We start from the raw sequence: 13,397 nt of genomic DNA, 5'->3' as shown, positions 1-13,397 counted from the left end.
CTACGTAGCTGAATGTCTATATTCATTAACTTCTATATCTTTTAGACATTCTGCCATTTCTCTCTGGCCGAATATATCTCCTGCGCTCATCATGGCATCGCGAAGTTCTTCCACATAAGTAGGCCTATTACCTGTTCCTCTCGAATCGAAAACGCCAAAATCTCTAATAATATCGACACCGCAATCGGATTCTTTTATCTCTTTTTCTATCATATTACATATCAATTTTGAAAAGTCAGAATTTCCATCGGATGAATCTCTCTTCAATATTTGTCCGAATTCCTCGTCCGAAATGGTTTGCCCGAGACCGATCATAACTGTTCCTAATGATGTCAAAACAGTTTGTATATGCTGAACAGTTACAATATCGTTTCTTCCTAATTCTAATACCCCTTCATTATGAATACCTAATTGGAATCCCCAGAGCTTCCTCTCCATGATTTCTAAAAGTTTTGCAAAGTCCATACAGATCGGCACTTCTTGTAAATCCAGATCTTCATTTAATATGTCCTGAAGATCTTCTTCTGTTAAATTTTTTCCTAAAGATTTTGTTATAGTACCTATACAAATCATTCTTTTTCTTAATTCTCGAATGTTAGGCGTATTGGGTGCATCTATATTAGAATTCGCATCATTTTTACTGATATCATCGTCTAAACTGTCTTCTTTCTCGAATATTTTTAAGAGTTTATGCAAACCTACATTTCCGTCGCAGTTAACGTCTTCTTGAATGATTTCGTCCATGTCTTCGGTAGATAAAGTTTCTCCTATGATTTTAATCAAGTATCCTAAACTATTGATAACTGATTTTCTAATTTCAGTAGGTTTTACCTCTTTATCGTTACTGTATACTTTTGTTTTTGTCTCTATTTCTCTGTCTCCTAAACTCACATTTAACTCGTATTTATGTTCTTTATCTTCCGACCCTAATTCCAAATTTTGGCTGTCTTTCTTTATTCCTAGACTTTCCAAACCGTCTTCCAAATTAATAGGGTCGTAATATATATCCCCATCTTCGTCTATTGCCGGTGATGCACTTTTGAAACGATGTAATTCTTCACCCGAGCGATCCGAAGACATCTTTTTCAACTTAAATATTAAATACGTTAAGAAACAATTTAGCTAATGAGGATATTCTGCTATAAGAAATAATTCTTAACTCGAATAATAATGTTACGACGAACAATTATTTATTGTGACATCGTAACAATGCAATTTTTAATCGTAGTTTTTAATTTACCTTATTTAAAGTGTGTATCTTCCACCTCAAATTAGTACTGTAGTGTCTTGCCCCCCGTACATCATACTTTTCCATTACAAATGGAGTCGTGCCTTTCATCAAATTAACTACTTTCAGGGAAAAAGTTTTGAATTAAAATAATGTGACTTCCGGTTTCCATCGGAAATTCGTATATAGTTAACTCCTCTCGTCCCGTAGGCATTAAGAAAGCTTTTTTCTATATTTATTGGATAAATATGAAAAAAAGCTTTCTTAATGCCAAAGTATAAGAGCAAATTGCAAAATCAATGCAAAATCGTAGGAAATATCGTAGCCATTGGTAAAATCATGCCTTCTAAAATAATCGAATTTATTTATTATAAAAGTACAATTCATGAAAACATTTAAACGTATTTTTGAATTAACTTAACAAATAATTGTTAAGTAATATATAAAAATGACTTCGTCAATGTTACAAACATAATATATTATATAAATTTACGACATTCATAAATCATATTTTAAAATGAGATTTTCCGATTATCCAACTAATTACATATATATAAATATTACAAATGCAGTGTTAATAACACTAATAATCGATAATAATATAACATGTTTCAAATAATAATTAATGTTACGATATATTAATTTCCTTTATTGTTTGTAGATCTCGATCATAAATTTTCGAATTATATTTCAATATATCAGCTTTTAACATTGTTTTGAAGTTAATAATTTGAGAAACAATATAACAATTCTATATGTACTTTAATGATATATTTTATATTACTCTTCTATTATGAAAACGTTTTCGGATTACTTCATTTATGTTAAAAGTATATTCCTTAATCCTTTCATAGGCACATTTTACATATAAGTGTAGCCTCAAATAAATGGTAGACTCCGCCGTAGAATTGTTATTTTATTGTTTTACATTTATGTATTGTCTACTTAAGAATTTTCTTAAATTTTGTAAATTCCTAATAAAGTATTTTATGATAGTTGTGGGGAAAACGATTCTACGTTTCTTCGATATTACTTCCAAATATACAGAAGTAATATTGTCCAAACATTATTGTTTATTTAGTCCCCGGCAAAATCTTATGAACGTAATACTCTAATAATACTCTCTGGGGATAAGAGATCGAAGCAGATATTTGTTTGTTCTTATAATATGAATCCCTTGATGATAAAATCGTAAGCATAGAACAACACTAGCAGTATTTTCACTTCAAATTTCAATTACGATTTTCAATATTTTAATGACTAATTTCATAATAATTATTGAGTATTAATGTTATTATTTAGATTGTACTTTTCTACAAAATTTCAAAATATTAAATGAATTTATCATTATTTTATATTTGCAAAATTATTATAAAAAAAATGACTTAACATTTTCCTAATATAATTTATCATCATAACAACATTATTCCTGTCAAAACTTATTACAAAATAATTTATGGATAATTTGATATAGAATTGATTTACTGGAAATATATATTTTATTTTAATAAAATTCGTTAATGTATTCCTTGTCTTAATTCAAACATGAATTAATTGTATTGTAGCTTAGTTGTATTGTAAAGTCTATTGTCGCTATTGAAAACGTGTCATAAATTGTATATACTGTATACACAAATATTGTAAATTGTATTGTAATACTATTATTATAATTGATGTAAAAAATACTTATTAATAAATGGCGAGGCACCTTTGGGATCTCAAACCTTCTACTTTCCTTTCCTCCTCTTCTAATAATACTTTTTCTCTATTTCTATATCTCCTTCCTTTCTATCTCTATAGGGCAAAGTTTGTTTACACTAACAGTCCTCTGCCTCTCTGTCTTTTCTCCTGTACATGCATTTCGTAAGAAAATACTTGATAGGATCCACAACTTCATTGGAACGAAAAAATAAGCAATTTGCAAAAGAAACACGAGCTTGTTTTACTATAACATCATTTATCATTTATTAACATTATTTGTACGTTAATATAGTAAACACAAGGTAGCAAAATCAGCATACAGCTCTCTCTGATGTATAATACATATAGCACTGTCTGTGCTTAAAAAAGATAAATTAACTCTTGATTTCAACAAAAAATTTACTTTTTCTAACAATAAGACAGTTTTTTTCCTCGTGTAGAAATTAATTGGTAAAAAGAGGATAAGTGTTCTTTTTGTCGACCGTGTTTTAAAAAGAGGGATTGGTGTATTGTAATCATTACAATGAAGGACAAATGAGATCCAAAGCAGAAATTAATATTTTGTTGCTTACTCCAGGGAATTGAATCCCGGCTATCTAGATCAGAAGTCAGTGTGTCAGTCAGTACTGCGGATTACACTCGTAAGATGTCTTATGTACACAAAAGAAGCCTGAGATCTACAGTCCTGTTAATGGGGTCTGTGGGCACTACCATGCACGGAATAGGAATGGATAAGGTAACGTTCAGGTAAAAATATTCAGAACTATCTGTGACTACAAATGTTTACATACGTTAAACCTAATTTTGACCTTATAATGATGAGTATAGTATTTTTATTTATTTATTTATTTATCAGAGTTTTAACTGTTATCGATAGAAAGTAAATGTTCGAGATGTAAACGTTTCAAACGACACGTATCAAGACAATTACAAGTGCGACATTTCCTAGCTCCTCGTGTTACTTCTGGGAAATAAATTTTCATTTGATCTCTCAATCTGGTAATCTTGTGAACATCAGCGATGACAACATGCAGTGGCGTAGCGAACATAACTGGCGCCCGACACTTTATTGGCGCCCCTCTCCCCCTCCAGAAACATATATAGTTTGCCTTGGAGACTATTTGGGCGCCCTTCTGCGAGTGGAGTTCGGTGCATGATACACCCCCTTGCACCCCCCTCGCTACGCCACTGACAACATGTAGCCTTTCAATCAATAAAATAAATACAGCACAATAATAAACACTCTAAATTATATGTAACAAAGAAATGCAATATTTACTTTATTAAGAAAAAAAAACATTAGGCAAGATGGGAATTTCAGGCTTTGATACCTGTATTAGGTTGTAAAGATGCAATTTAGTCATTTTGAAAAAAAAACCTTTATTGACAATTAACTCAACAACGACTACAATTCAGTCTTGCAGTACTCATCATCAATATCGATCTCATTTCGCCATCTTTGCTGCAAACTTTCACTACAGTAAGTATAGAACGACTGCAATTTTTCTATGAAGAAAATCTCGAGTGTCGTTCTCAAATGGGTATTATCACTGAACTGTTTATTGGTAATATGATTCTGCAGGACGCGAAATAGATGATAGTCAATAGGCGCAAAGTATGGGTAAAGTGGATGAACCTTCCAGCCCAGACTGGCTGGTTTCCCTAAAGTCACCTTTATTCTGTGTGCTGGGAAGTTTTTGTGTTGGCATCAGAGTGTAAATTTTTGAAGTTTTGGAGTGTGTGGGAACACTTAAGTTGTTGCTAATTTTTTGGTAGTCAACTGTATGTTATCATCATTCAGTTGCAGGAGAACGTCTGCCTGGAGGCGGCCGAGTGGTTCGACATATCCTGAAGAGATCCCCCAAGAAATATAACTCACCCGCATTCGATTTCGGATCCCCAAAATATTACGCTGATGCCTACTCTCCTCGACTATCCAGCCGTCATAGAGCTCATTTCAGTAGTAGAATAAAAAGATTACTTTTGTTATTTAATACTCTTGGCAACTGTCCTTATTGCCTTCCTAAAACGTTGGCAGTACACCCGATATTTTCATAATGAAAGTTTAATTTAATTTACAGAGTACGTTATTAATATTTATTTAATAAAGTTTGAAAATTATTTTCTGTAGTCTTATAGTATACGAGTTCAAAAATATAATTTCAAAAAATTGATTTATTTTAGTCAATACAAAACTATAGACAAATAAAATTCGCAATGTAGTATTAAAGAAATGAATTTGCGAATTTTAAACCATTATATTGAAGAATCATCTCTGATAAAAACAAAGATTACGTAATGGGTTTTATGTAACGTATCATTATATTTTTTGCTATATAATAACATCCCCATCTTTCTAAATTACAAAAATTCGACGAGCTGAAATTAAACTCTATGCTAGGATATATCATTTACTAATAAGAAATTAGATTATATCACGAGGGATTTCGTTTCCAATCATTCAAAGAAATTATCGTATGTTAAACAAATTCCATTGTTTTAGATTTGAGTCCATTCAAGTCGATATCATATTCAGTTATTTTTGTTGTGCTTCTGATTGAAGAAAAAGCATAAAGAATTAGAATTTAAAATGTTTTTATTAAGAAGTAATATATCTTTCTTCTTTATAGTATTTATCACCGTTTCTTGCTCTTATACAAAACAACAGGTACGTTTAATTGTAAAATATTATCTCGCTAATAATCCTCGTTAATATAATTATTCATAATAATTTGAAATTCAAACGTTTTCTAGATAAGTTCCTACGAACAAGATAATAGTAAGTAACTTATTTCTTTTTTAATATATATAATAATATGGATATAATGGATATAATTAATATAAGTATTGTGCTTCTCTTTTATCTTTCTAATTATATTATTTTTATTTTAAGGACCAGCATGTGTAACGGATATGGATTTTCAATATGCTAGACAGGCAAGAGTCGTTAACGGTCAGAATGCAAGGATAAACGATTTTCGTTTTGTGGTAAGTTGAGGCAGTTTTCTTATATTTAAATATAAAGAAGAAGGAATATATTAGGAGAATCTTTTGAATAATCTGTTCAACGTTTTGTGAAAGGTTGCTATTATGATGAACAATAGTCCGATGTGCGCTGCGACATTAATTACTGAGAGGCATTCGATGACAGCTGCTCACTGCTTGTATGGGTAAGAAATGAACATTAATAATATAATTTAAATGTAAACCATTCGCTAATCTGAATAAATAAAATATATTATATTCTAGGGCAGGTTTTTTAATAAGATTTATGACGCTGAATATCGGTGCTTACGATCTTCGAGAAAATAACGGTGTTACAAATTATCTTCGAAAAATTAAGCAATATTACCTGCATCCCGGATATATACGCCGTTTACACGGTAGCAATGATATCTGTATCATTGAATTTTCTCCTCCAGTTCTTCTAGGAAGAGATTTAAAAGCTGTAGCTTTACCTCCACTAAATATTCAACCTAGTCCCAATACGCCATGCATCGTTTGGGGTTGGGGAAAGACTTTCTACAGTAAATATAAATTGCTCATTAAAATTTTTTTTTAATTTATTAAAAGAATAATTACTTTTACTTTTATCCATTTTAGAAGATAGTTCTTCTGTTTTGCAGCGAGCTGACCTTATGATTCTACCGAAGGAACGTTGTCAGGAGTCATGGATGACTGAGTCTGAAAAGAATTCTGTGATATGTGCTGCAGGAAGTAATGGAGAAAGTACTTGCAACGTACGTAATATATAAGTATTTTTTACATAAACATTTTAAAATTAATATTCTTCGGAAATATTCGGGAAAATATGGCAAGAGCCAGTTTCCTTATTGAAAGTCCTCCCGGCAGGCACCTCATTTGGAAGGTCGCATGGGCGATGTTCCGAAGGTTTTTTTTTTCAAGTAAACATTACTAAAATAACAATTTTTTAAAACTTTAATATATAAATATATGCTATAAAGTCATATCGTTTATGTTGAGTTCATCGGCTAAGTATAAACGTAGTGGATCCCACTGGTCTAATGTATCGCTATTCAGGAAAAAGAAATCGGAATAGTTACTAACATGTGTTTTGATGCGGTAAATGTCTGAGCAGAAAACGCCTGTCTTTACGCTTAATGATGATAATAAATCATTATATAAACCAAAATACCAATTTTCATTCGTAAGTCGATTGTTATTAAACTTATCTGAGAAAAACATACAAATTTAAAATGTAAGCAGTTTCACAATTTTTTACGATAAACACCAGATCGGCAATTTACGATATTATCACTTTTACGTTAAATTTTTCGCAATTTATAATTTTAAAAATTTAACTACACCGTAGATTCACACAATAATATCTTCACCTCACTGTCATCGTACAAAGGATTGTTGATCAAGAAAGAATAATTATACACAGCAACCTTATCCCACAAACAACACTTGAACTTATTAACCGGTTGCTGGGTTCTATGCCAGACACTGTTCCAGCATAGTACCCAGCAATCGGTGTCAACCAAGTGTAACTCACTAAACCTAACATAATAATAAATATAATAGACACCTCTGTACCAAAGACAGATGTGGAAGATGGATAAGGTATTTATTATTTCTGTTGTCCTCTCTTCTACTGGCGTTATACCACACGCTACACAAAAGTCTAATAACATTAAACCTTAATAAAACCATATACATGGCACTACAGAAAGCTGCAATACTGAACACATGTCACATAGTTAATAAGTTTTTAGATGTTGACACATATACCAATAACACAGAAACTTAATGTAACATTAGTTTGGGTAGCTACATCTTGACTTCACACTTGAAACCACTATCAGCTGAGATAGTTCTTTCTCCATTTTATTATAATTTTAAAAAATCTAGTTAATTAACTTATATTTTATTTTGTTCTTAACAGGGAGATTCCGGATCGGCGCTTCTCGTACAAATTAATAATTTTTACGTTGCTTATGGAATTACTTCATATGGTGTTTCTACGTGTCAAACGAAAACTTCGCCTGATTTCTTTACTGATGTATCGAAACATATAAACTGGATATATAATATGACCAGAGAAGCCTATTGTAAACCTAGAATTTATAACTAGGAAGCTCATTATCACGTATATCGATAATATCTTAAAGATATTTTTGTATTTTAATTGCAAATTCAGTTTTCCTTTATAAAATATTTAGCTTGCGTGGGTAATTTCAAATGTACAAGATGGAGCTCATATCATGTAGATAGACATTTTCATTTCATAAATAATCATCATTTAAACAGATTTATTCATTAATTAATTTACAGCCAGCACCTGCATGTTAAGTTCGTAAAGTTAGCTTCAATTACATCCATTAGAGAAAGTCCTATTTCAATTTAATGAATGTAATTAAATTGGGGAATTGTCGTTATATAATAATGTAATTATTAACGATTATTTTTGGGAATTTAAATAGGAATTTATTTTTATAAAATTCAATAATTTATAATTTTCTTAATTCTTGTAGAAACTTCATATTATATTTTTTGTTAAATATACTTTAATGTAACTTTATTCTAATGTAAATTGAATTTGATGTAAAACTTTTAAGTAAGTAATGTAAAAACTGTACTATGATAAATTTTTTTCATATTGTGTTCAATCTTATAAATGTTTTTAACGTAAATTAACTGGAAATTCATTAATGTAACCGACTTATTGGATGCTAAAAATAAAAATACAGTTTTTTAAAATAGAAAAACGTTTTTATTATTTTTTATAAAGGAAATTTTATAATATAGAAGAAACAGAAAAGATTTGTATATTGTTCTTGTTTAAAAATTAAAACAAACCACAATTGGTGTAATTGTTTTCAGTATTACGTTTATATTCTACAAGTAGTAAAGAATAGTAAAAGTGAGCTGTTTAAACCATGGCCACGACTTCACATGGAGCTTCAACAATAATTAAGAGAATTATTTTAATCTATATATACATACATGAGGATGTTTGTTTGTTTGTTCGCTATACACTCTTAGGCCATTCGAACAATTGCTACCAAGCTCAGCAGTTATGTTCCAAATAATTTTAATTTAGGTAATGTCGTACACTCCACTCCAAAATATCTATTGAATTTTTATAAATTAATTAATTTCTATCTCCATTCGATTTTCTGGGTTACACGTAAAGCCATCTATTGGCAAAAATTTAAGAAAATAATAAACTAAATATACTTCTTATAAAATAGGATATAATTTTAAAATGATATATATTATATTCACTTAATTACTACGAAAAAGCGTGAAATGCACGCATCATTGTCACAGTAATCGAATGACTATAATACTGTATATCATTACTGATGTGAGACAGATTGCACATAGCATTTGCCCTTGTGGAATCGAAAGTGTTACCCTGTGAAAAGTCTATATTATGTATATTGGGAAGACTATCCGCTGTTTCGACGTGATAATCAATTTTTCTTCTGTTCTTAGGTAAGCCTTTCTGTTTATTACGTCTCAAGGAGTAAAGAGGAAGACGTTTTTTCTGACTGTCCCAAAGAGAACACAAGAATAGGTAGTCCCAGCCAAATGAGAAGGTTGTGGAATCATTACAAAATCAGAGCTTTGAGGTAACAGGTGTTCGTTTATTATTGCGCATGCATGTTGCTCTGAATAGTAATGTGGAGGAGTTTATATGGCAACTTGTACATCTAACGGAATGGATTAAGAATGTGGATGAGGCACTCGTTGGTTTTGAGGACAGATTAGTCGATATTGAATCAAGAATGGGTTCGGTTGAGTCTGAATAGAGTTTTCTCCCTATTAATAATATCAACAAGAAATTGTTGGATCTGGAACGAAAGATGGATTATATAAATAATCAACGTAGAATTGATAATGTAGTTATATACATTGTTTGGAGGAAGGGGTTTAGTTTACATGCAAGAGCAAAGCAGGTGGGAAATTTTGAAATTTTAAAATCTAAAGTCATTGTTTTTTCGTATTTTTTCTATCATAAATGGTGGTTTAGAAATAATATAATACAAGTAGTTTTGCAATATAAATATTTAGGTGTAATATTTAAGCATAATGGAAAATATAACTCCCACATTCAGATTTCTAAAAGGAATGCTTGTATTAAAACTGGCAGTTATTCAGATGTGTAGAGTGATTGTCTGAGGAATTTTAATTCAGTTGTTACTTCGTCCTTGTTATATGCTTCAGAGTATTAATCTGACGGTTTAATTCCGGTGTTGGCTGTGTTTATTAAAAAAATATTTGATTTATCTCGGTGTACTCCAACATATTTAATTTTTTGGAGTGTTCGTTATTGCCTTCTTCCTTTGTAGCTTTAACCTCTTAACAGTGGAACAGTCAGACATGACGCTACCACTTAGTTGTGGAGAAGAAGCGTGGGAAAAATTTTTAAGAATTTTCCCACGCGTTTTTCCCGTTTCCGTTTAGAAAAAAAAATTTAAACAGTTACGTCTAGTAAAGAAAAAATCGTTCTTTATTGTCACATAATTTTTTTATATATGAATTTTTTTCGCGGTAGTTTTTTGCTAAATTTTTTTTTCAAATTTATATTAAATTCTTTTTTGATTTTCCATCCAATACGATTTTTTCAAAAGTTTTGAATTTATTTTCAATTTTATATATTTTTATAAAGTTTTAGGCATTTAAGTAATGACGATTTTTTCCAACTTGCGAATCAAATGCAAGAAATTGTAATTGACAGTTAACGAATTTCATCCACAACGGTAGCTGACGTAAAGGTTGTTATGTTTATAACTATGACACCTGGCGGTCTTTCCCCCCAGACTGAAATGTGGGTGAAGGTCGTCTCGTGTTCTACTTTTTGTAGAAGTGACATAATCATTGTAAATAAAAAAAAATTTCAGTATATCTTTTATTTAAAATTTTAAAATTCGTTGTTCAAATTTACACCGAAATATTAAAGCAGTTTAAAATATTAGCATTTGGTAAATAAATTTACTTTACGTATAATAAATTTAAATAAATTAAACTTTAAGAAACAACAAAACAATGAAAAAAATGTAGAAATATTTTTATATTCATCTTCAGATTTATTACATATGAGATCGTCATTGACTAATATTTAATTTTGAAATCAATATTCATCATTGGCATGCATCAGAAAAAAAATGCATAACTTCCCTAAAACACACTTCACTGAGAGGGTCCGCTTCACTCTGAAAAGTGAACAGTCCTCAATCCAATGTGCGACCTACTTTCTCTAACATAGTAAAACGAAGTAATTTACAGTACAACAATACACATGAACACTAACCATAATAATCAAATCAAATTGTTAAAGGATAAGTTTTTCTAAAAACCTCTAATCGGTCTTTGATGTAGTTCTACGTTTTAGCACTAAATTGGTACACATGTCTAAATAACACGCTTATAAATACTAAAAAACAAATGTTTCGAAACTAGAACTACATAATTATATGCACAAATAAATTAGTAGTCCAATAATACATACTTCCACTTATATCCAAGTATTATATCCAAAGATCAGTTCTCGTTAATTGTCGAAAAATAAATTATTTTCAACTTTTCTTTCTGAATTTAGAACTAATTCACAGTAAACTTTACGCCTTAGAATATCCATTACAATCAACGCAAAATCTATCAATCCACGTAATAAAAATTTATCGCAGTGAACTTCAAAAGATAATGAGAAAATACAAACACCAAACCACACTCCACGAAATCTGGCGCGAACTGATCATATACAATAGACAAAACGAAAATGCTCTTGTCCAATGTCATCAGGTGACAAAAAGTTTCTAAATAAACGCTAAAAGTTTTAAAAAATTCTTCCACAAAAACCGATGAATTTAATTAATACACAATAACTAAATCTGTTTAATAAAGATTAATAATTTACCATTATAATTATGCAAATTAGATATAAAAAAGATCATTGCGCAAAATCTCCCGCGAAACATCGGATGACTGTTATGTCACGTGCCTTTGAAGCTTTTCTAAAAGCAAAACACTAAAAATTTTATATAATTATTTTACTAATCCAGTCAAATTTAAGTAATATAAAATGTCTAAATCTGTTTAATAAAGATTAGTAATGTACTATCACTAATACGCAAATCAGATATGACAAAGATCACTGTAAGAATTATGCCGGCAAATTGATCACGTGACCGAAAGCTAACACCAAGAAATATGAAGAAATATGTTTAAAATTTAATTTTTCAGCTTACATAAACCGTAAAATAAATGAGTATTTCTTCGAAAGAAGTCAATATACACGAATAAATAATAATTATTTAATAATGCTTTTATCCATTTTAAGTTGATATTGTAAAAATTAAGCCATTTAATCTGTGTGGCTTTTATAATTTAGAGTACCCGAGTATTTTACTGTGAAATTCAATTTAGTAAACAGAAACAAAGTTAGGCTACTAAGTATAAACAGCACAATACAATAATTTATACGTAAGTTGAGTGTAAATACAGAAAAAAACGAATTATATCAAAGATGGGACAAACAAGCTTACATCCCCAGAACAGAGCTTATAATTCGTTGTTATTTTCAGCCTGTTCCTACTTCGACTGTTTTATGTTGGTAAAAAGTTAATATTTTAAGATGTTCTTAGTGAAGAAAGATAAAAGTATCAAAATATAATATTCACACACACAAAAATATTCATGTATGTCGATATTAGAAATTTGGAATGAATTATAGAATGTCCTCGATAGACATATCGAGTGATTGTCTGTTTCTTCTGTCTTATTTTGTTTTTTTACGAGAAAATAAGATATCTTTTATAACTATTGATAATATAAACATTTTGTTTCTTTATATATTACCTTCAATTACAGCTGCAAACTCGAACACATGGAGCACGTGAGAAAGTATTATTGTATAGATTATTACATTTTTATGAATAAACCTGAGACTCATGACAATATATATTAACCTACTTTAAGTGCCAATATTTTATTTAGAATCATTTTAAACGTTATTATTACATCAAATTATGAAATGGAATGTTCCAAGTATAGGAGTAAAAGGGAGGGGAAAGAAGCCATGCGTGGGAAAAAATGAGTTTTTATCTAAATTATAATAAAATTTACTTATATTTACGAGATATATCGGCAATTTTCTTCTGGAAAAATGTATCTTGATAAAATTAATTATCTATATGAATGAAACTTTCAATAATACATTAGTTACAATGACTGTCGTTCCTTTCTTACCCTTTCTGTAGTATGTCTTGTGTATTAAACATAGTTTCCTAGATTATAGCATAATAATGTGTAAAAAAACTAAAAATTGTTAATTTGTAAACGCAGATACTATCACATAAAAAGCATACTGTACCCTCTGTATATTTAACGTCAGTTATTCGCTATTGAATTTTTGTAAATAAACCTGTTTAATCCGTAATTTGATAGAAAGAAATTGTTTATGGCCATATTTCATATATCTAATGTTTTTCTCGTA

General features: G+C 29.9%; 2 protein-coding genes across 2 annotated transcripts; one reads left to right on the top strand and one right to left on the bottom strand.

Moving 5' to 3' along the window:
• LOC136982450 (uncharacterized) lies at nucleotides 1-1,080 on the bottom strand. The gene has a single exon (XM_067278934.1). It carries the CDS (start codon nucleotides 1,078-1,080, stop codon nucleotides 1-3), a length of 1,080 nt encoding a protein of 359 aa, XP_067135035.1.
• Nucleotides 1,081-5,828: 4,748 nt separating this feature from the next.
• Nucleotides 5,829-6,507, top strand: LOC136982449 (uncharacterized). The gene is made up of 4 exons (XM_067278933.1): nucleotides 5,829-5,917; nucleotides 6,011-6,099; nucleotides 6,179-6,456; nucleotides 6,503-6,507. The coding sequence occupies exons 1-4, from the start codon at nucleotides 5,843-5,845 to the stop codon at nucleotides 6,505-6,507; spliced, it is 447 nt and encodes a 148-aa protein (XP_067135034.1). The 5' UTR covers nucleotides 5,829-5,842.
• Nucleotides 6,508-13,397: the final 6,890 nt, after the last annotated feature.

The sequence above is a fragment of the Centruroides vittatus genome, unplaced genomic scaffold, assembly GCF_030686945.1.
Source record: "Centruroides vittatus isolate TY-2023 unplaced genomic scaffold, ASM3068694v2 contig_836, whole genome shotgun sequence".
NCBI lineage: Eukaryota > Metazoa > Arthropoda > Arachnida > Scorpiones > Buthidae > Centruroides > Centruroides vittatus.
The sequence above is the reverse complement of the archived record's forward strand: the minus strand, read 5'-3'. Positions and strand labels throughout refer to the sequence as shown.

Coding starts and splice junctions, on each gene's coding strand:
- LOC136982450 (XM_067278934.1), bottom strand. CDS start 1,080: ATGTCTTCGGATCGCTCGGGTGAAGAATTACATCGTTTCAAAAGTGCA.
- LOC136982449 (XM_067278933.1), top strand. CDS start 5,843: ATGGATTTTCAATATGCTAGACAGGCAAGAGTCGTTAACGGTCAGAAT. Junction 5,918..6,010: donor TAAACGATTTTCGTTTTGTG/GTAAGTTGAGGC, acceptor GTTTTGTGAAAG/GTTGCTATTATGATGAACAA. Junction 6,100..6,178: donor GCTGCTCACTGCTTGTATGG/GTAAGAAATGAA, acceptor ATTATATTCTAG/GGCAGGTTTTTTAATAAGAT.